Source organism: Cottoperca gobio, chromosome 3 (genome assembly GCF_900634415.1).
Source record: "Cottoperca gobio chromosome 3, fCotGob3.1, whole genome shotgun sequence".
In the NCBI taxonomy this organism is placed as follows: domain Eukaryota; kingdom Metazoa; phylum Chordata; class Actinopteri; order Perciformes; family Bovichtidae; genus Cottoperca; species Cottoperca gobio.
In genome coordinates, this window is record NC_041357.1 from 10,809,652 (window position 1) to 10,833,869 (window position 24,218).

General features: G+C 38.4%; 1 protein-coding gene across 1 annotated transcript; it reads right to left on the reverse strand.

Annotated features, from left to right (window-relative positions):
• Positions 1 to 12,580: 12,580 nt before the first annotated feature.
• On the reverse strand, positions 12,581 to 15,804 carry fibinb (fin bud initiation factor b). The gene has a single exon (XM_029454527.1). The coding sequence runs from the start codon at positions 15,387 to 15,389 to the stop codon at positions 14,766 to 14,768; it is 624 nt and encodes a 207-aa protein (XP_029310387.1). The 5' UTR covers positions 15,390 to 15,804; the 3' UTR covers positions 12,581 to 14,765.
• Between the last annotated feature and the right edge of the window lie 8,414 nt (positions 15,805 to 24,218).

A 24,218-nucleotide genomic window follows, 5' to 3' on the forward strand; every position in this document is an offset into this window, starting at 1 on the left:
GTGATAAAAGGGTGCTGATGCATCTTGCACCACTAGATGTCAGCATCAACCAACACCTTCACCTGTGATCATCGACTGTAGATGCTTGATAATGACACACTGACATTTTCAATAGCACAATGGCATGGTTATGGATCAGAAACCTGACAGAAAACATTATTGTGGGTAAACATAGGACAAACCTTTAAGTAGTACAGCAGAGATGGGATGTTTCTTCCAGGGCACACAGGTGTAGCAGAAGTCCAATTACAATGTAGGTAAGCAGAATTACAGTATGCAAAAACGGCAAAGTTGCAACACGACAACTAGAAACCGAAAAAGACAGAATTATGATGTACAGCCAAGAATTGCAAAGTAGCAGGACTGAAATACCACAGAGGACTTTTTGTATGAATAAAATATAGCAGCTTTCTGAAAAGTGACTGTACTGAAGCAGCCAATACATCAAATAAATTTTGCATTTACAAATATTCCCTTGACAAATGTAGTTCCTCTGCCCTTGCTATGTGTGTAGCTGCACAGCTTTTATTGGATGCAACTGTGAGAACAAGAGATTTCAATGATAGACGTGAGAAATCAAAAAAAGCTAATATCAAGGTTACGTATTAATTATAAATGTGATTTTAAGCACCAAAAGGCACTTTAAAGAAAATAAGCAAACATCTACTTTAGTAAAAAGATTGGAAAAAATAACAGAAAACAGAAATGGACTCAGCAGATTGAGGCAGAGAGGGCTTTTTCAGAGCATCGGGGTGGTTGTATTATAGAAATGAAATTGGCACAGTAAGCAAAAGGTAAAGACTAACTCTGGTAGTTACATTGTTCCTCATGCCAGGAACAAACAGTGTATCACTAGTGACAGAAGTCCTCGTAGCAAGTACAACACAGCAATTCATCTAGAAAACATATGCATAGTGCAAGAGTAAAACTAGAGAGAGAAACATAAACAGTAAATTCACAGTTACATAGAATGTTGAATTAGCAACGCATTAGCATCAGACAGCTAATATAACTACTAGCTTGGTTAGCACAAAACTGATTTCAACCAATTTAACATCAGAGACAACAGTTACAAAATAACAACAATAAGTAAAGTATTTGAAAATAATGGTTTAACAAGTGTGGGTTAAAATTGCACAGATCCAAGACCTGGATGTAACAATGACGGTTCAATTGTAAATCATTAGCAGTGGAAAATAACAGTGTTGAGGACATGAATAACAAACTACTGCGACAGAATAGTTATATGAACAGACAGACTAGATAAAGAAAGATAAAGTATATATCTATATAAAGTATATGCGTATATATATTTATAGTTGAGGTCAGGTTACATACTACTACCTTGATCAGGGCAATATCTCTAATAGCTACATAATAATCCTTGTTTTCATAACAGTAAGGTGATTTAAGATGATTGGTCAGTGCCTTCATATAACCCACGTTCACACACACACACACAGACACAGACACAGACACACACACACACACACACACACACACACAGATACACACACAGATACAGTTAAACTAGGGGAAGAAAGTTCTGTGTTTAAAACAATCCCACTGTTATACTTTAAGAAGCTCTCTGGTATTCTAACAGTTATTGTCAAGAAATACAAACCACTCTTCATAGATTCTGTTTGTTAATGTTTGGGACGACTCCAAGGACAAGACAATGTTATAAATACTGTATGACAGAGGTCAGAGATCCTTCTTTGAAGAGCAGTTTGTGCAGCAGCCTCACTTCATGCTTCGTGACATGTTACGATTCTCTAAATGACTCCAGGTGTGCAGTTTACTCCAGTGACCCAATAAAACAAATTTGACATAAAGTGGAACAGGATAATTGCAGTGTGACTGTGCTGAGGGAAAACTGCCTAAATCCTTCAGCTCTTGAAAACTTTCTGGCTGCTGAAAAATATTTGAAATACTCAGAGGTACTTAATCAGAATCCCGAGCAACGAATAAAGTATTTGTGATACTATAAATGACCTGAAGAAAAAAAGAAGAAGTAAGTAATACTTTTGGCAGCTATTGCTGATAACTTTTTTTTAATACATTTGTTGCCAAATAAAGGTGCTTGCATAGGCAACTTTCCACTTTCTTAGTATTTTTAATTGACAAATTATGTATTGACCTTGTTGTGCAGTGCTGTGAATATTAATAATAACTTTGCTAGCTGAAACTGAATATACAAAAAGGAAGTTAATTGGTGTAAAAGCACAAAAAAGCTGAAGCCTTCCACAGAGATGACATCACCATCCAGTCATGAGCTGAAACGTCTGCCACCCTAAAATCCAGACTCACACACAAACAGGCACAGAAATGAATCATCACACACAAGAATTACCAGACATATGATAAAATATCTTGAAAGATGCACAAAGGAATTGATTGGATTTAGTTCCATTGTTGTTTCGACATTTCTTGGACGCTCAGTGTGTCCAATCTGTGCTGGAAATGCTTCACTTGAATGAGATCCTTGATGTAATCTGGGAGATTGTTCACGGTTTTCCTAGACGTCACTGTCTGGTTTCTAAAAAAAAAATGTTTAAGCATAATGATCAAGTTTTTATTTGCTGTAAATAATCTGGAAAATAAGTATGGAAAAATCATATTGTATTTCTTGACTGCTCTGCTTTTTGTTTTGTAGAAAGCAATTCATTTGCACATTTCTTGTCAGTGTGCAGTGTGTTTCCTCATGAGATGGGACTGTTAATCTCGCCTACACATACCTGACACTGCTTTTTGAAAGGTCCTGTCACCTTTGATTGGTTTGCAAAAAGGAAAATGTTGATGCAATATTCTGTTTCTATCTGGAATTGGTGGGGTTGGTGCACATGCAAATGTGGACAGAAGGCACTGTGCCAAATGCAATCACTGTCAGAGCGACTTCCAGTGATCCAAAGCAAGTTTCAGGCTGAAATGACTAAGGGGCTTGCCACACAGCCAAAAACCTCAGCTCTGGACAAACTAAAAAGTCAATTAAATTTATTTACGCATTTTTCTGCAAGCAGCTTTTCACATATGCCTCTCCGCACTCGCCTGTCAGTTATGAGAACAAATCACAGGTGTGATATCAAATCATGTGACCACAAGCTCCGAATATGTGTGCTCCGAGTGTGTAGTGAAACAAAATCACACACGCAGTATACAATAATACACTGACATTTCAGGAGAAGGCCGCCATTTGTATATTTAATTATTTTCATACATTATGCCAAAAAATACACGTATAAACCGTACACCGCAAAGAAAATAAGAGACCTCATACAAAAAATACAACACCTTTCAGACTACTCCAGCCAGGATGGGTAAAAAAGAGTTAGTACTTTACTATCTTTATTCAAATAATACTATATTATAATATATATTATAATAATAATACTACTACTATGTGGTTCAGTGTGTTCCCAGTTAAATATACTGCTTTGGGTATCAGGGGAAATCTGTCCCTTGCCTCCAGCAACACTTTCCCTATTTGTGATATGTTTCGAGTTTGAGCCCACATTAGTATTTCACAGGGAGAAGTCCGACAGGATTTAGGCTATTGTAGATTTTGTAGATTTTGTAGATTTACAGTGATGTGGAACAAAAAGGCCACCGGCTAACCTCGCCATAATCTTTGATCTTTCACTACATTACCTCAATGTTCACTTCGAGGAATATTTGCCCGATGATTAGATCATTCTCCATAAAAGTCTTTTTAACATGCCTATCTACATCCTAATGTGTCCAGGAAAAGTCTCAACGGGTCTATTTCCTTTGAGGATCTGGAGTCATCCGGTGTTTGGTGAGAAATGGAAAGAGTTGCGTATTGAGCGCCTCTTCATTGTGGAAGAAAATAATTGGGAAAGCAGTGTTTCATGACACAAAAACTACAATATGTAACTCATATACTCATTTGTATGGTTACTTATGGAAATCATAGTACACAGTATTTAGCTGTGCAGTATGCCATTAAAAGGAGTCTTTACAACTACGATTTAAAAGGTATTTCTGCTTGGGTTCTTGGAAATTACCTCCCTAAATAAAACAGAAATGTAAAAACAAAAACAAATTACACGACCAAAACCAGAAAAACACAATATCAATAAAGCAAACCATAACATGCGAATTACTTAAAACAACATGAAGAATGAAGTACGAAGCTTAAAATGAAAATTACTCACTGACCGTTCAATAAAAATGTGTTTATTAAGATGTGGGTATTTTTGAAGTGTGCTCTGAGAAAATTTGGGAGCTGCAACACAGATGTTAAAGTCAGTGTTTAACATTTAATAGTCAAATGTCCAGATGGAACTTAGTCCTGAGAACTGTAGTACTGTATGGTCACAGCTGTTCAAGGGCAGCTTTTTCCACACAGATCTTATGTAACTATAAAATGGAAAAGTAGTCAATGCTTCTTTGACCATTTGCTAAACCCTGCAAGAAGTGATTGTTCAATCAAAGCTTAGCAAGTCTGTGAAGCTTGGATTTCCACTCATGTTGGAGAGGTGTGCATAGAGCGGTAGTAAATGTGATACTTAATATTTAAAGAGCTTGGATCTTGGTGTTTTTTTTAGCCTTTCCAAAAGAGAAAGAGGGATAAAAGGAATGGATTAGATAGTGTGTTTATCTGCTCTAAAATAAGCTGTGATCTTTAGCATTACTTCCAAGGGACACATCATTAACTAACTACATTGGTTTGTAGGGTTACACAGCCCCATTCATAACCATCACATCCACTGTGCAGTATGTCCCAGCCAGGTTTTTAGTTTAATTTAGCTGCACTTAACACTTAAGCCAACGCTAACAAAAACAGTGTTACGTTTGCCAAACATATTGAGTTAGTCCTCAATTAAAAATAATTTTTTCTTGTATCATTAAAAGTGAAACATACTTTTTAGAAACACAAATAATAAAATGATAAATCTTACCACTGTCTTGTCCAAGTAGGCTGTAAGCAGCCAAACAGAACAAAATGATGTCGTCGGCTAGAAAAGCGAAGCCTGCAGTGCTTGGTGGACTTCTGTCTGAGATCAAGGACCAGTTGTTTTTGAATTTTGAATGTAAATCCTTTGTTATTGTAAACTGCATGTGTCATGCCTTGAGAGAGCTCTACTGGGGTGGAAACAGAATCTAAGGGGATCTGTGCTTAGTGTACCTACGGTTAACTGGCTCAAATTATATTGCAAAGCAATGTGAAGCACATTCTCCCTGACCTGCAAATTGGTTCCTCAAAAATAAAATGAAACCATAATAATATTAGGGAAAGGGGAGTCTTTCCTGCAGTAGAAATGTCTGTCTCAGTCGAGTACAATGTGGGCATTAATGGTGTTGGTCATAGGCAGACAGTGGCGAGGATGGACTCATTCCTGCGGCCTGGCACCCAGGCAGACAGTCAGGGTACTAACAGAGCCTCCGCCACCATTCATGTAGCAGCATGATCCAAAGATTACCGCACTGGTTCGGCTCTCCTGCCAACTACCACACAAATTGCTTACAGCATGTGGAAAGCATGCGCGCAAAAATAAGTAACCATGTGGAAGAGTTTCAAGGGGCACTCAACAACTCCATTATGCTGTGTTTGAATGGCAGAATAAAACGTGTGTATACTCAGAATAAACAGCTCTAATAAAAGTGTTTTAGTAGCTGCAGTGTTTTATTAGTAGCTCGACTCACACCTGGTGTAAATCCATTTCTCTTAAAGATTCTGATCTGGGGTCAGAGCAATTTTTAAACCATCTCCTCAAGCTGTAAAGAGGCAGTAAGCCCTGAAGAAACAATTAATCAAAGGAGAAGATAAATGTGAGCAGTCCATAAAATCCTTTCTTTAGTTTTACTAAATCACATCTCAATTTAGTTCTTGGTTGTAATTCAGGCAGGCACCTCAATTAGCAATGCAAGCTGCAAGTGCACTCTCTCAGGTAGAAATTAACTAGTCAGAAGTGTTACTGTTAAGGTAAAGCTCTTCACACATACTCCCACCATCTGTGACCTTTTCCAGAGGCTAATAAGTCTTCTTTTTTAATTGTATGCTGGAGACCCCTGCACCGCGGCAATAAAAGCGTAAGCCTTATTAAAGGGCAGCCATGGTTTCATTCAGTACCTTCAGCGCTTACTCGACTCGTGCCCTCCGTCCACCAATACTATCCAGACAATGATTCCTTTTCTTTGCCAACAGTAAATCCTGTATTGTAGCAAATGTGTGAATGCCAAATATAAAAAGGAGGACTAGCAGTTATTATTGCCATGGTTTCCTTTGGTCTATTTCAGTTCAGTAGTCAGACAGATTTGGTACCTGAATTCAAAATGTTACTTATTATCAGTCAGCAGGGGCATCGTTTTCACACGTCCTCAGTGATATCTGCATTGCCCTGGGTTATTATTTTGTGTGAAGACCAAATTATTACAATAACAAGCGATAACATTAAAATGATTTAAGAAGCAATTATTCAAGATTCCCTAACCCTAAAAACTATTATGTTATTAATAATAATAATACATAAATACAAATCATATATTACTTTTAACATTAAGTGTGGACCAGATATACCTTTACCTAAAACTGAGCCTTTTTAACATCGGCACCCAGTTTTAGAGACTTCCAAGAAGCATTGCTCATTTACAAACTACAAGATGAAAGGGTTAACGTGTCACAATCATATCATCAACACGGTGTTCCTTGGGAGCAAATATTAAAAGCAAGGGTTCAGACAAGCTGTATTATTCATGACAACAATCTCGACACAATAGGTCCAATTAATGGCTGTTCTGGTTCGTTCAATCATATCACGTAATCTTCATGAGCAGATGAAGTTTGCCAAGTTGTCATAGAAAGTGTAGATACTCAAATGTGTCCGTCCCTCCTCTCCTACCACATTCCCTATTCCCAAGGCCCCATCATTGACATTTTCCATCCACTATCCAAGCACCAGATGTCCTCGAACTTTCCCTCCTTCACACTTGCTCCCACTTTCCTCATCAGCCATGTAGATATTGAATCAGCCCTTTTGGTAAGACTGCTTTTACAACTGCAGTTTCCAATGTCAAGAAGAACACTATTGGTGTTTTTACAGTAAATGAAATTCAAAAACTGTGCACAGAATAAGAATAACAGCCAACTCCAGAAGCCAGGCTCACAGTTCAGCACGTGTTGGCTTGCTGACCCTACAGCATGGCTGAACATAGCCCATAAAAGCTAAATGGTAACACTGCTTTGTGAGGTCACCACCTGAAGTGAGAAGGACACAGTCGGGTACAATCCCTGTCAGAGTAGAGCGAGTAAAAAATACACTGAACATGGAAATAACCATTCTCTGAGGTAAAACAAACATGTATGGTTCAGGAGGTTGAGGAGTACTAGTTGAATTTCATTCGGCTCACTTCCTCGCACAGTGTGCACTGTGTGCCCTGTGGTAATGACGGGGAATTTGGAGGAGTGTGCTCTGGGGAACAGAATTATTGATCTGGAGCACTGTTATTGGACTTTTGTGCTGGAAATGAATTGTCTGTGTACAGAGTTTTTCAAACATGTGGAGGGGGTCCACACTGCTGAAAGAGACGTGGTAAAACCACATTGCCCTGCTGAGGCAATTGTTGAACTGTTGGAGCCCCCGTGCAAACGTTGGACTTCAGAAGACTGTGTGGATGTGGAGATTGTGTTTTCGTTTCCATTTTTCACATAACGTTTCACCTTTCAACAAAATGTGCAAATGTCTGTCTGTGCTGACATGAGGGAGAGTAAGAAGTGCCAACATATTCAAATGAATGAACTATTGCTCAATTTTACTGGCAAAACAATGTGACTTGTGGTGCAATACTTCCTTTTGTGTATAGATTAAAAAAGCAAGATAATCAGTGAGCTTTAGAAGATGGTATGCTGTCTATCTGTTTTACTCCTGGGTGCAGCTCCATACCTAATGCCTGTACATGAGAGGGGTATTGATCTTCTCATTTAACTCTTAGTAAGAAATCAAAAAGTATTTCAAACTATTCCTTTAATGCTACCAGGTAAGACTAGTCTGTTTCAAATAAATAACGATGAATACCAACACTCTCTCCCAACACATCTGTGGATGTTACTCTACACGTTCAGAAGGCAGCAAAATCAGATTGTTAATCTTTAAAGCTTTCTGCTATTTGTGAAGGCTTGTGTCCATTTTCTGCAATGGTTGCTGTGGTGACAGCATGAGTGTGCACAGTATGCTAATAAATAAAACCAAAACAGAGAGATGCAGGCTAGATGAGGAATACAGATGCATCCTCCTGCACCGGAGGCCATGGCATTGAGTCGCATTGCTCCTCTGTGACATCAGGAAGAATCACCAATGATGGACGACATTGATATGCAGCCATGTTTTTAATGCTTTTGAACTGTGGGTCCAAATTGAGACACACCTCTGCTTTGATGTGAATTGGTTTTCAATCATCTATGCGTGTGTTTCTTACGTCAAGGCTCGATATCACTCCGGTTTAGGTTTGGCTCTGCACATACCGTAGCTTTGGATATTTTCACGCCGGTCCCACACGGTTACACACAGCCCTCCATTCAATGTGGTGTATGAGTCATTTGTGTTTGGTGTCCAAGTGAGTCTATGGTTCGTATCAGTCTTATTCAGTAATCATCTCTCCGTCAAACCAATTTTTATTCCATTCTTCTCCTCGGAGGTGTGTGTGTGTGTGTGTGTGTGTGTGTGTGTGTGTGTGTGTGTGTGTGTGTGTGTGTGTGTGTGTGTGTGTGTGTGTGTGTGTGTGTGTGTGTGTTGTAGATTCTTACTCATTTCTTCATATTTGTTTTGTGCATAATACATTGTAAAAAATGCCCATCTGCCCAACGCTTCGACTTAATCTAATTGTTTGCCAAGATGGTTGATTGTTGTGTATAAACACTCATGTTCAGCTTGTGTTTTGTACTAATGAGTGTATGGATCCAATTCTGTGTGACAATGTGGTTGAATTCATTCTGAACAATGCCCTCTCTCTTATATTTGTCAGATTATATTTCATACTGTAAGCACACAGAGCTTCATTTGTTTTTCAGAATGAAATTAATATCTGCATATGCTAAACCTCTTGAAACCAATTGTCCATGTGTGGCTGTTGTTTAAAAGATGACAGAACACTACTATGTGGTTTTCTGCATTTGTACCTCTTTTTCTCCCGATTTGGAAAAAGGACCACAATCTTTGCTACTGCTTACTCAGCGGAGCACAGGGCATGGTGGATAACTTGTTTCCTAACAGTTCTATTAAGTTACTTCTCATAGTTTCTATTTTTCTGCTTCCCACTCCTAGTTTCTTTTCCTCAGGTCCTTGCTCACTCGGAGAGCAATGGATAGCCCTCAAACACCCATGTGCAGTGCACACAGCAGAATATACACAGCGTAGTTATATTTCGCCTAGATACCTTGCACCCAAATTATTTGTTGGTTAAATTGCTATGAATTGATGCAATACAAATGTACAATTTAAATACAACATTAACAGAGGATTAAAAGTGCGACTTGGATTCTGTGGTTAATAATGCAGGAAACACCTTAAATTCCTTCAGGGGATATAATACCTTGATGCTGTATTTTCCCAAACACATTTGCAATTCTTGATTCAACCAGAAACCAATTGACACACAGTGAATCTAGAGTCGCTGAGAGTCTGGAGCCCTAGGGCCTGTTGCCAACTTTGTCTGGTTGGTAATGCAGCCTTGGTAACGGCCTGAAAGAATTGAGGGCATCACATTTTCACTGCAAGGAATCACTGCAAAGATTAGTTGGATTGGTAAAACTATGATCATAAACTACGCTGTTAACCTATAACCAGCTAGTGTAGAGTGAAATTATTACCTTGAATAAATCTACAATCATTCATGGAGATGCAGTACGTGATTTGTATCCTCAGTTGACTCACTGGCTTACATTTCAAACTCATTGTGGCTGTTTGCGGATATGCCCTTGGAAAGGCTTTCTTTTATCCTCTCTTGCACATTAGTAATGAAAGAACTAGGAGAGTACATCCTGTACTGTATTGGGTGCTATGTATCAGCGCAGAAATAAAAGGCAAATGTATAAAACATCTTTCCGCTGAAGTATTTTGTTTGGAATTGTGAAGATAGGGAAGAGTTTCAGCCTTGCTGTATATATCAGCTGTGACATCCCTACCAGCAGGTGCATTTGAGTTTGATTAGCACAAACAACATCTCTCCATTGTAAACAAACAGAAAGAGTGTGCGAACCAAAGCTAACCGTCGAGTGGTTCACTTACATTGAGGGCAACAACAGCTTAACTGATAAATACATGTCTCGCCGGTAGTGTGCCACCAGGCCTACGGTCGAGTCATAATAAGAATAGGAAGAAGCCTTTCACTTTGAAGAAGCAGCTAGCCTGGTTGTTAGCTAGCTGGTGAACATAAACTCACCCCCTGGCTGTTCCTGCTTACGTCCCACTTTCAGTTTTAAAGCTAACAGACCTTGTCTCAAAGCTGGGTTCTTTTCCGGCTTCCTTTCAGTTTTATGTATTAAAGTGCCATTAAAAACAGTTGTATTTGCCAGTAACAAACCTGTAATACCTGTGATATTTTGACGACCGTTCCTCAGCACCACGAGCGTCGCCCCGTCAACACAAATGCCGGCCGCTGTCAGTGAGAGAGAAAGTAGGTGAAAGGTTGAGCGGGAGCTGTAGCGTACTGGATGACATAATAAACATCGTTGCTCAACTTTTCAGTCCCAACTGATAATGGAGTCCTGAGCAAACACGGGTGTGTTTTAATAAGCAATAGAGATAAAGTGTTTACCCTACAGATTGGCAAAAGTACTGAGCATTACCAATATGACACAACATCCATTCAATTTGGGTAGAATTACATCGTACAAACGGATTTTGTATTACATGAATCATTCAGGTAGGCTTGTTTTTCAGGTATTATTATGCAGCAACTCGGATATCTCTGAGTTTCCAGAAAAGTCCGACTTCCACAGTCATAATTACGGCTTGGATGTTGACGTGAACGCTATTTAAGAGTCAGAAACTCAAGAGATTACATAACTCAAATATGACATAAACGCAATAAAATGTCATGCTCATCCAATATATCAGTGGTTCTCAGCCTTTTCGAGTCGTGACCCTCCCCAAAATTGTATTAGGAATTTTTCATTGTTTTCTGCCATTGATTAACTAATCAAGAAACTAATCGACACATTGATCAATAATGAAAATAATGTAAGTAATGAAAGATTTGTTTCTGTGTTCAGTCATACCTCTTTCAGGTAAATACTTTCTACGTCCTTGGCAGGTTCCAGGAAGATGACCATACAATACAATGTAGGCTAAAGGTTTTGGTGAAGTGTATTTTACTTGTCCTTTATATTGCCTCATCATGACTGTTATCAGTGGGCTCAAAGTATCACACTGCACTTACAAATGTTACATAGTTTACACCAGTTGGCACTTTTCAATACAGTATGGAGTTGTGGATACTCGTGACATTTTGACTCAAAGCCTCAAAGTGTTTTCTCAACGTTATTCACGACTTGTTGTTTGTAAGGTTCACCGCCGCACTCAAAACAGCATCAACACAACTTCCTTACATCTCTGTTCCTAATAAATACCAACAAGCAGCTTCTTCCTTCCTTCAAAGCACTCATAGGAGGGTTGTGTGTATAATTTACAGCAGACCTTAAAACCTTGTAAAGAAAACATTGAGGGGAGCTTTGTAATTACGGTGCACATGGCAATCCTACTGGATTATACAGTCCCAGTCGTTATAGTGCTACTGCCACATTAAGGGGATTTTACATAGGGACCTCCTTAGGGATTGTTATCCAAATAAAATGTCCAATCCCTTATCTGATCATGTAAACTACATGCCAAGGCCTGGTGATGAATCAGAAGGTTAACCTTTGTTTATCTCTATTTTACATTGTGATATTACCAGCTGATATGGAGAAGGTCAAGTTTAAGGCTCAAATACTCTGTCTGATTAAGACGGCACTCCCAAGACATCTTTGAGCGGTCTACAACTCAGCAGGCCAACAGGATTTTATTTGATCCCTCTCAAGTGTTGAACTCTCAGTTTGTGCTAATGAATTCTGAAGGAGGTACATGGTCCCCTTGTGTAAGCACAATCATCACAAACACTAATTTGCCCCTCTGTCAGTTGAAATTATCAATGTGCAACTCATGGAGGCTTGTAAACATGTAAAGTGAGACATGATTGGTTGTGTTTAATTTATGTACTAAAGTGTCTATGTTCTTGAGATGTATGCTTTGAATATCTGTAGCTCTTAACATGGTAATTGTGATGTGATGTGATTGGCTGGTTGTTGTTTTTTGTTTTTTTTTACATTTTTTTCTTTTTATCTCAGGCTGTATATGTGTTTTTATGTAATATGTTGCTGCAATTTCAGTCAGTAAGTAAGTTACTGTAACCTTAAACTAAGGAATGGTTTAATCTCACTTTTACATCATTAGCTAGAAAAGACCAATAATAGTGGAAAGGATGAATGTTTCAATCCAAGTCCATCATCATGTTTTCTAAGGAATAGCTTAAACAAATGACAATTTCTCCCATAAAAAACATGCTCTAGCAAAAACACTTAACTTCAAACACAAACTCTTTATTTAAGAAAACACAACATAATCCGTTCAGAATATTGTCACACAGATTAGTGTTTAACATTGAAGTCCACGAGTGCTGCCTGCAGTCTTATTTATTAATGTATTACATCTCACCACATATCTTAAAAAAGGTATATCTATATGCAGCTCTATTTCAAAACTTTATATAAACAATGAATACACATTAAGGCGTTTTGTAATAAAGATAGCACTCACAGTATTGACTTACTTCTAATAATACACTGTACATTTTCCAGGATTATACTGCCTGTGCAGAACAGCACAGTAAAGGCATTTTCAACCATGTCACAACCTTTAGCACAGGAACAGTTAAAGAATTGTGCAAAGTCTGCTAGCCTATAAAGCAAAACGTAGGTGTCCATATGTAAACATTCTTCGACATTCTGAGAAACATTCATCTGGAGTGTCAGAGAAGAGCAACAATAACGGCCGCTCATGTTTGAAGCCTTTAACCAGGCTACTACAGTACATGAGGTCCACCCCTGCTTTACTGCTATGTGAAGAGTTATCCAAAACTCATTTATCTTTAACTTTTGGGTAAAAAAAACAAAACGCATATCATTTACTAGAGAATATGAACACAATCTCTCCAAAACTCACCCCTCACTCAAGTTTTTTTTTGTCACAGAGGACAGAATGAGTCTCAAAAAAACCTTCATCTGACTACAGTACTGGTGTTTTGAAAGCTGATACCGGTAGTTCCCATTCTCACTTTTTTTGATTGGCTGACTCATTTTCAAAGCCATTGTTTTACACATACACATACACCCACACTTACATACATACGCACAAACGTGACTGTTTACAGATCAATTCAATGCACTTACCATAAATGACTATATACCAAGAAAAGAGGTGGACGGATAATGTTCAACTAACATTAAGGCCATACATTATTTTTTGGAAAATATTACTGTAATTTGAACTACTATTGTGTGTTATTATGGTTTCTAATGAACATTGCAATGGTCTCTAGGAGTGAGCAATATGACAATTTACACAGTCAGATGATATATATTTTTGTCTAGAGATTTTGACTTTCTGTTTATACCTTGGTAGCTCTTTAATACTCTGGGTGCATTGGAAATCATTGATCTTTTGCATCAGTATGATAAATTACTGATTTGTTAGGTAATTAGTTTGTTGGGTCAGCCAAAAACATTAATTCCTTTCTGGTTATTTTATCCTTTAACAATTTCTCAATTGGCTTTGTCTAGAAAATCTATCGCAATATTTTTATATAAATGCCTTATACTGTGAAAGAGGGTAATGTCCATATTGCCCGCTCCACATTGCCTTTTTTTAAGTAAGATTTTCGGTGTGAGATACAATACAGTCCTTTAGAAATGTTTTATGTTACATGTTCTTACTTAACACTAGCGGTTCCTAGCAATGGAGATAGTTTTGGTTTATATACCCAGTTTTCTTTTTATATACAAGCCTATCCCTCAAAGAGATTTCTGCCATGAATGCATATTGTAACACTGTTTCTCTCACAATGTTACATTTTAATTTTTTGAAGCAAAACTTTATTTAGGAAATATCACAATATAAACAGAAATAATTAGGGTATCATGGCGCCTCTACAAAACAGGGCCATGAGATCAGGTAATATTGCAGAACCAATCATAGTTGACATTCTTCTTTAGTAGTGTAAATGTGCAACATTGCATTGTATTTTTTAAATTACCAAAACACAACTGACACACAGTAAATATGGGACGGCTTTTGGGGCCTCTGTGTGTCTGGGGCCTTGGGGCAGTTGCCTTCTTTGCCCATTTGGTAATCCATATATAACCTGGACAATTTCAACCAACACTGTCTGCATTGCTACATAGTCTACCTCTAGAGCAGTCGATCCCAAACTATTTTGTCTGTGACCCTTTAAAGTGAGGCAGTGTGCCTTTTTTTCTATCCCATTAACCATCTTGTGACCTAAATATATATATAGCCTATGTGTTGATCCCTTGGAGTAAACCAAGTTGGGAACAACTGCTCTAGAGTTAAATGAGAAAATATGTTTTGTTTTTGTAATTCAGGTGAACTGGCCCTTTAAGCTTGGTTGTTATCCCTGATATGATTGCTCGTGTTTTCACTCCTGCGTCACACAAAAATAGTAATGCAATGAACTGTAGGAACTACTTTTTCTCAGAACTTCATGTATTCGTTCTTCAGTCTGCTCAGCCTCGTGCCGTGGCTGCGGATGATCAGAGACAGGAGCTCGTGCTTGTCCTTTAGTCCCAGAGAAATGTCCACCGTGTCCTTCAGGACGTCCCGTGTGTGCACTATCATGTTCAGAAAGTCGTCGTTGAGCCGGTGCTCCTCCTTCAGCTCACTCTCCTGGCTCTGCTTGAATTTTACCTCCAGCTCCAGCAGAGATTTCTCCGAGTTTGTAAACGCCTCGCTTATCTGAGCCGTCTCCCTCCTCAAGTACTTCCCGTAGCTGTCCTCTCCGTCCAGGTCGTACGAGATGCTTTTCCCGACCCCTTCCAGGACCCTGGCCGAGTCCTCAATCTGCCTCTTGATGATGGTGAAATCATCCCGTATGACGGAGTCCTGGTCCTCGTCGAGACCACACTTTCGCTCGTCGGTCATTTTGAAAAGCACTTGGCATTTCTCCGGGTCGTCGTTGTCCTCGTAGTCTCCGTCCGGCACGAAATAATGATGAAAAGTGCCGTTAGACATCTCCGGTTGTAACGGTCCAGTGAAAAAGCCTCCACACAGCGGCATTGATAACACGCCGGCACACAGGAGCAAGTGAACAAAAACCATGATGCCCACTTGTCCCAAACACACTCAGAAATAGATAATATTAAGAGCTTTAAATGATATTTCAGCGACAGTGTCAGCCTGATGGACTATTTAACTCCAACCCGGCGTTGAAACACACACATTTCAACCAGGTTTAAACGTCCAAACTGCGCAGTTAAATTGAGGCTTTGTTGTAGCTTTCACGACCTCATCAATATCCTTTTTGTCCAAACAAATAAAAGTGGCGTGAAAATGTTTTATCAGGCTCACTTCTCCTCCTTTAATCGAGGCTGCCAGCTTCCATCACTGCTGGTGAACAGGAAAAGCAATGTATGAAAGTTTGTTTCAGCGTGGAAACAGTTGTAGCCTGCTCCCGACTTCACTTGGTGCCTCAAACGCAACATCTGGATGTCTCAAGTGCCCCGCTTGGGTTTTTGGCTAATAATACCTCGCTGCTACTCTCAAATTACAGGCTCTCCGTCACTTAAAAAGGCTGCATTCAGTCTGGAGCAGGCTACCAGCAGCAGCCAAGCTGTTAAAGCCCCACTGAAACCAGTGCTAATTCACATTACCGTGACAAGTTGGCTTGGATGGTTAGAAAAGTTACTTAGAGAGTAGGCTATTGAGAAATACACAAGTGACCACATATATAAAACTTGAAACCCAATCCAAAACAACAGTCCTGTAGTTATAATCCAGTACTTTTATAAAACGTTTACATTTTAAATACCTGACAACATGTGGCAGAAATTTGGATTTGGCTGTATGTAGGCTAGTATTTCTTTTGGACTTTTGTTGTGGGCTATTCGACTTGATCTTATCCTCAATATCGTTTGATTGAGGTGGGAAACATTTTAGAAACATTTATATGACCTAATTTTTGTTTTGTTTTTAATGTGCTGTATTTTTTAAAATTAAACTTAAAGAAAGAAAGAATGTATGCAAAAAGACAAACAACTGAAAATGACAGAAAAAAGTATTTTAAAAATAAAAATTAATAAATGAGCAAACAAACAAAAGCAATGGACTATTGTAGTTGACCATAAACAGGTAACACCGGAAACTACTAAGCAAGGTGTTTCTAGCTTTCAGTATAATGTAGTCAATATATAATAATGCACACAAGCAACATCGTCATAATGATCATAGATCCTCTGTATCCTTGTCAACAGTTGAAACACATGAATTGTGTTCCAGTATTGAAACAGTATGACAGTAATGTTAAAAAGTAGAAGACACATTTTAATATGTTGATCCAAGAAATACCATTCAAATGAAATGATAGTGCTTTTTCCAGTACCCTTAAGCCGTTTTTTTTTTTAATGCTCCGAGGGAAGAATATATATGACGTTAGAGCGATCTGATTTGCTAAACTCACAATTCCAGTCAATGTGTGCATAATCTTTCCAGTGGAAACAGCAGACGTTACACCATCACCTACCTCCGAGGCATCTTGCACTTAATTTTCCACTGAAGAGCGATCATTCAGGGTTGAGACCTGCATAAATTAAAGTTTGGGCAGAGCAGAACAAGTTTTAAGTGGTAAACTCATTGTTAAATATAGCTTTATATCTCTAATGTATTAATAAAACACCAAGACAAATTTCTTAAGTGCAAACCTACCGAACAATAAAAGCGGTTCTAATTCTGATAAACTATTTTTTCTATCTTCAACATTAGAAAAACAGGAAGTGAATGCCTATATTACATAAGTCTTCCATAAACCGAGGTCTGTAAAGTACATCAGTCTGATTTATGATGTGGAGAAATGCCTCACTGCTCAGCATGCCTGTACCTAACCTCAATAATAACAATAATTGAAAGAACATAATTCAACGTCTGTTGCTAAGTCCTTGTCTCAATGTCACTGTTGCTCCCACGTTTCTGAAGATTTCACAATTACAAATACTCCAACACTAATATATCAGCATGTGTGCATCTTCACTTTTATTAAAAGCCTGCATTGCAGACTCCACTTACAAAAAAGGGGATAAAGTGTCAGACCAGCGTGGCAGCCTGGTGAAGCATAACAGTGCCTGTCCTGTGATATTATTCTGCAGAAGGAATTTCAATGTGGAGTCAGACAAAAAAAAGAAAATGGAAAATGAAGTCATGTCATGGGTTTAGGGTGTGTCACTGTTTTGATTTGAAGTCTTTTGTGGCATGTTTACATTAAATCATTTGAAAAGGAGAACTTTACCTACTCACATATGACAGTCTCGTAAAAAAGGTTGGTTGGTGATCTCTCTAAATTTAGCTGAAATGCAAAACACAATTTTTGTTCCCTCACAGCTCTCTGCTGTGTGAGCCGCTGAAGTGTCTGTTTTGATCCCCTCAGTCTGGATGTTGGATGCAATTTGAATTTAACAATATACCAACATTTAACATCCTAATTTGTGATAAAGTGCCTCCAACATTGGGCTAAATTGACCAAAATGGGATTAGATCCCAGTTTGGCAAATCTCTGCTTCCCAAACTGAGTTTGACTCAAAGTGATTCAGCAATATGGCTCAAGCAGTGCTTTCTGTGAGTGCGGAAAAGGGTTTTATTTTACACGTTTGGGACACACTGAGATCGACTTCTGCACTGAACTGTGTTACCTTATTGGAAACCTTGATCCTATAATAGAACACGATCATTAATGGATCCACTTATTGTTGTGTATCAAAAAAGCAGAACGAGCAGGCAGAGAAGGGGAAATAAAAGTAGGTTTTACTTGGTCTATGTTCAGTCAGCTGTCAGAAAAGGCAAAGGAGTCCAAATGGGAGCACACAGGCAGATAAAACAGGCACAGGATCAAAACTGACAAAAAAAAGCAGGCAAAACAGGAGCAGATGGCTCAACCACAATGGCATAATGCTACATTGAACAATCGGGCAAAGGGCTAGTGTTTGTGTGCAGGTATATATACTAAGTGCCTGATTACAGGGAATGAGGGACGGGTGTGCTGGCAGGTGATGATCAGATGACTGGGTTGTGGTGGGAAGTCAACCAACTGAGGATTACTGCTGATCAGCCAGAATAACAGGCCTGAAATGATAGTGACGGTTATTATATGATGGAGCTGTGTCTGTGACACATACAAGGAGATGTTTGTTGATCTTATCAGAGAGGTCTTAACTCAACTGTTGGGGGATTTTTTAAGAATTTATTTGCCCTTTGGATGCACGTCTAATGTTAAATTAATATAATAAATATTAGTTCTTGGAAGGAGTGGGCTCCTCTTTCTTCTGCTTTGGCGATGCTTCTTTTGTTCATCTGTAGAATGGATAACTTGCGTCCAAGTGCAGGTGCTGTGCTAACAGACTTTCATTTTTTCATTAATCTTACGGTTTCGTACCATCTATTCCAATATTGAGAAAAATAGATATTAGTTGACTGTTGTGATGCATAAATGATTTTACTAATTATTGTACAGGAAGTATAGAAATCAGTTTTAAAAAGTTGTTAGATTTGTCACTCATTCATAATTAATCCATCACAGTTAAACTGAACTCAAAGATATTAAGTAATTTTGGGACTAAGGCCTGTAACTATTTTGGGTACACTTACATTAATATGGTCAAACCTCAGTCTCTGTACATATTTGGAGAGGCGACTGTCCTTCTTATGGCAGCGCACATTCAAATAGTCTCTTGGTCAAATGCCAACCTGCAGAATGCTCCTCTCAGGTCCAACTGTTCTCTAACAATCTATAGCTGCAAGATTAAGAGTTAAGATGGTTCAATGTATTCAGACTGGCAAGGTCAAGGAGATGCTATTGCTGTCTCACTTAGAATGTGTTGACTAGGATTTGAGGAGCCATCTAGGTGATCCATCTTTAGGTAACCAATTGATGGAAGGCCTTGTTCAGGATAAATATCGAGGGAGAGCGGCTGGTCGGCAGAATTGATGGTGGCATACGATGTGACTGCATCACTGTATCCGCTTGTACCGTTTATTATCTGTTCTCCTTGTACAAGAATAAACCTTCAACGTAAGACATCACTTTGGTCTCCATCAACTTCTTTGGTTTGTCCAGTGCTCTGCTCATTAAGACTTTCCTTTACAAAAGATGATTGTTATTGTATCTCTGGAGTCAGAATTGCGGCACATTTAAAAAAAATGTGTGAGTGTCTGAGCAAAAGACACATATATTATAAAAGTAATGATGATAATGATTAAATGTATAGCATACTGTACATAAAACAAGATTTTCTTTTAACAATTGATACTGGTCATGTTTTGAAGTGATTTGGTATGACATGTCAAATGAAAGTGTTACAATTATGGAAATGAAATGTGACAAATATAAATAAATGTGCCATTGATTTTAAATGGTGGAGTTTATTATAAAGACCCAGAGTAGCTGGTATATTGGGAAAAGTCTGTTGAAAATTCTGCCACATTCACTCAGTTCTACCCACTTAAACATAATTATAAATATCCTATGAAAATGTTTTTGGCTGCACTTCTTACTTTGCTCTCTTTGAGCCCTTATGTCACAGTTGGCTTCAAATGTTATCCATACTTTGTAACGCTCTCCCAAAACCCTCTGGCACTCTGCTTCAAGCCAACAAAAAAAAGATGACACAGCATATTTCCCGTGACTATAGCACAGTGGCAGTGACATCATACATCAGGTGGACTTTTAGGAGTCTGTTTCCGACCATCAAATGTAACACAAAGAGAAATTCCAAAACTCATTCTTATCCTTTTTCATTATCAGTTGTTTCTACTAGTCAGCAAATCTATTGTATTCCCAGACATATTGTGGGCCAGGCAGGATTTAGATAGTACAGCAGGGAGACAGCCAATGCTGAAGATGCATGGCCTTGTCTGGGGAGCCTCAAACTATGTGTCTGTAAAGCCAAATGTCCTTTGTATCTGTAAAGTTGACTTTCCTATCATTTTTTGGATATAAAAGGGTCTCTCTGCTCCGGTGAGGCAGAGCTAATGCATAACTGTGAGGTTCTCTCTTCCTACAGCAGTAATAAATGTTGGCCATCCCGTTAGTTTAGTGTTAGTCTTTCATGTGATTTGTACACTGAATGTTTTTTCTTTCCATATAGTGTGTTTCTGGGATTCCTAGGAAAGGCAGGCGTTAGTAGTTGTATCTTAGTCTCCATAGTGAGCTCTGTTAGAGTTTGCACTCACATGCTTTTTTCATCTATTTCCTGTTTCTGATTCCTGCAATCCTAATACCGTTTAATATATGGTAACTGCTGTTTGCGTATTGTTTACTTCCACCAAATGTATTCTATTCACATCTATTCTTTCTATTCTATTCACTTTCCTTCCTTTCCTTTCCCTTTCTAGTGTCTATTTTCTCCTGCTCCAGCAAGCCAGGCTCACAGTATGTCCCCATGCGCTAATGAAGTTATTTCTTTTCAGCCTGAGATAATGGCCCAAGAACAAATCCATTTGTCTGCACACTCAATGTCCGTGTCATTACAAAAGACATCTCAGAGTGGCTGGTAATTCAGTTTTACTTGGGACATTTGTGTAATATATGCAATGTGTTCTTTTTCTTGCTGTGGTTCTACCGTGCTTGAGCCGCATGTGAACCTCTGTCCTGATGTGCTAACATGTTGGATCCACTTTTGATCTCTTCCTCGGTAAAGCCAAAAAAACACATTAATAACTGTCCCTTGGAGACGTGCAGGATTAAAAAAGGTTGTTTCATGGTGTGTCATGTTGTTTTGACGTTCATTCATTTGGACGTAGCTTCATTAGTTAACATGATTTGTGATTGGGAATTGGACGTGCCTGATAACTGATAAGAAAGTTCTCCTTGCTTGATATGATACCAGTGGCAATTCTTTAAGCATCATTCGATTTCATTATATTTATCTTCGGAGTTGTCACATATGTTGATACATAGTAGATGTTATTGAATCCTGATGTGGTAAATTGTCAGATCAGCCTCTAAACCTATCTTTTTGACAAATGTTTTTAGAAGACATCCACGACCAAACACTTGTCCTTATTGGTTAGGGTCAAAAACTCAGAAGAAAGATAGTAATGTTCGTAATACTATGACATAAAGTTATTTGAACATTTTATGTAAAATCTGTCTCAGACCCTCCTGATCTTCTGACGCCCTGAAGTCTGGATCAACTGGCATGTATAACTGTTCGTCCAAAACCTTCCTCAAGGTGTTTTATGAATCAAAAGATGAAAAGAGTTATTTATTCACTAGACATTTTTCTTGATGTCAGATATCTGGATTTTTATTGGAAATCTTAAAAAGACCATGAGTCCATGAGTCCTGAAAGTTTCCAAGTTCTTGTCTGTTTCAAATCATGGTCATCTTCCTTTCGACCACTGGTGGGCTCCAGCTGTAGCTTTTCAGGCTAGCTCATATCCTTTGACTCACTGTGTGAAATAAAGACAGTTCTGACTAATAGCAAAGCACAGACTTGACCTGGCACTGTGTCCGCGCACATGTGTGCCTTGATTGATCTTTGAGAAACAAGGAATACTTCCCCACAGTGAACCTCATGTGAACTTTGTCTTCAAGCCAAAAAAGAACTGCTTTAAGACAGTGGGTGTTTCGTCATTCTTTCTGTGGAGACCAATGAGAAATTAAATGCATTCAGATTTCAACATTTTCAAAGAAAATCAAGGTTTCTGTTTGTGGTGCTTTCTTTCCAACTGCCATATAACATTTATTGGCAGATCCTCAGAAGCCAAATATGATTCACTCCACATAAAACTGCAATGACACACAGTCACCGGACTTCATTTATACGGCTCTTCACCAGCAACGACTTCAGTCTGAACACACAGATGAACATTTTGTTCTCTATGAGATCTTTAAACAGACACATACAGTAGCTAGCTTAGCATTAAAGCAAAAGTTGAACATTTAGGTACATGCCATCAGAAAGCAAATAGGCATGTTCCCGAAACATCAAACTATACCTTTATTATAATCTTGTCATATAGGGCCTCTGAGGGCCAACTACCCTACGTACACATTACAGCATGAGTCTGCATCCTTCACTCTAAGCCAGTTTCATAATGTGATACTAGAAATTATTATATTTCCAAATGTTGAGGCAGGAATTGCTCTGACATGACTTTGACAAGCTTGCGATGAATGACGCAATGCTTTAACAACCATGAAATCGTAATCATATTATCCTAAAAAGGCTTGATAATTGAGATATATTATACTTCATATAACGATATACCACTCATATCCCGAGTCTAGAAACATAACTAATTTAAAGCCAATTACCAGGCATGACACATAACTTATACCTTATCTCTAGTTAAATTACGACTAATTAGGACAAAATAATTAATTTAGTTTGCATTTTCATTACATCCCAATCCACACTCCAGCAGAGCTGCAGTTTTATCTGCGGGTGACACTGCGTTGCTTTTCTTAACATACATCACAGCAAACTGAAATAGAAACCGGATGCTTGTTGCTCACCATACTGCACTATAAATTTAATATGACAACTGCGTTTTACAAAGACAAATCTACTCAATTAACAGAGCTGTGGAACAAATATCAGCCATTTAATGGCAAAAACCCCACAAACCTCTTTATTAAGAGATTTAAAAGCTTGGCTGCAGCGGAAGAACTACTGTGTCACTCGTCTTCCTCTGAGTGATCAGAGACATAATGCGCCTTGTACTCCGTCCAATGGTGACTTCAACAATTTAACTACACAATTATTGCTTTCAAAGACACAACAATGACTGCAGGGACCTTCACTGAGACTTTTATAAAGGGACATTTGAAGTTAGTAGCAGCTTTGAGATAAATCCCTGGTAGTTAAAAGGATGTCTTGCATATTGAAACACGAATAAGTTTCCAGGAATAAACAAAAGGCAAGGCTGTGTGCAGAATGACTATATACTCTAAAGGGAGTAAAATACACCATTAATTAATGATACAGACCACAACTATTTATTAAAGCATAAAGGAGACCTGAGATGTGACCTTTTTGCATCTCAAACCCACAGCCTGTAACATCAGTACAACAATAATCATTTAATGATAATGCTTCTCATATGTAGTTGGGGGTGGCGTCATTCGGTACATGTCTCATTCAGCAGATAATGACTTCAGGGACTTTGTGGTATTTGAACTCAGGAAGCATAAATAATGCACTACTTCATTCATACTACAGGAAATTTGGAAAAATAAACATACACAGCAGCCAGTTAACTCGGCACCACGCAATTTCATGATGAAGTTCTGATGAAAACCTTTACCAGTGAGTCTCAAGAGCCAAATTTGCTGATTGCGGGTTTATGCATACCAGCGGGATTGGAAAGAGTCTAACTTTGAAAAAGTCTCTTAGGGGAGTTATTTTCAAGTTAATGTTGAAGCGTGCGTGTCTGAATTAACACAAGTTATAAGCTTTTGTAGCCACCTGGTGGTGCTGTGTGATTAGTTTGCCTTTTTTTTTAAAAAGTGTGACGATCTCCTGCAGATACTCGAGGCCTCCCACATATCCATTAAGAGTAATTTGAGGTTCAGGGTCTAAAGAGCCAGCTGAGATTTTAACATAGAACTGATAATAGACCGATAATACAAGGATTGGTGCCATGTCTGATCCATGCTACTGCTGTTTGTGGTGTTGACCTACTAGTTTTAAATATTATATATATATATATTCTGTATATTTGGTCGGCTGCATCCTCTGAGATCTCTCACCTGGCTTCTTCTGCCTTGTTTCCTTCAAAGAGAAAGAGGCAGAGCACTAAAAGCCCATTAGAAGATGCACTTTTATACAGTGATGTTCAAATTATTTGTGAAATTACAGGCATATCTTCAAACTATAACATCTTGACCCCACTACTTTAATGCCGAGGGAAAATACAACTTTTATTTTAATGTAGTAG

Coding starts and splice junctions, on each gene's coding strand:
- fibinb (XM_029454527.1), bottom strand. CDS start 15,389: ATGGTTTTTGTTCACTTGCTCCTGTGTGCCGGCGTGTTATCAATGCCG.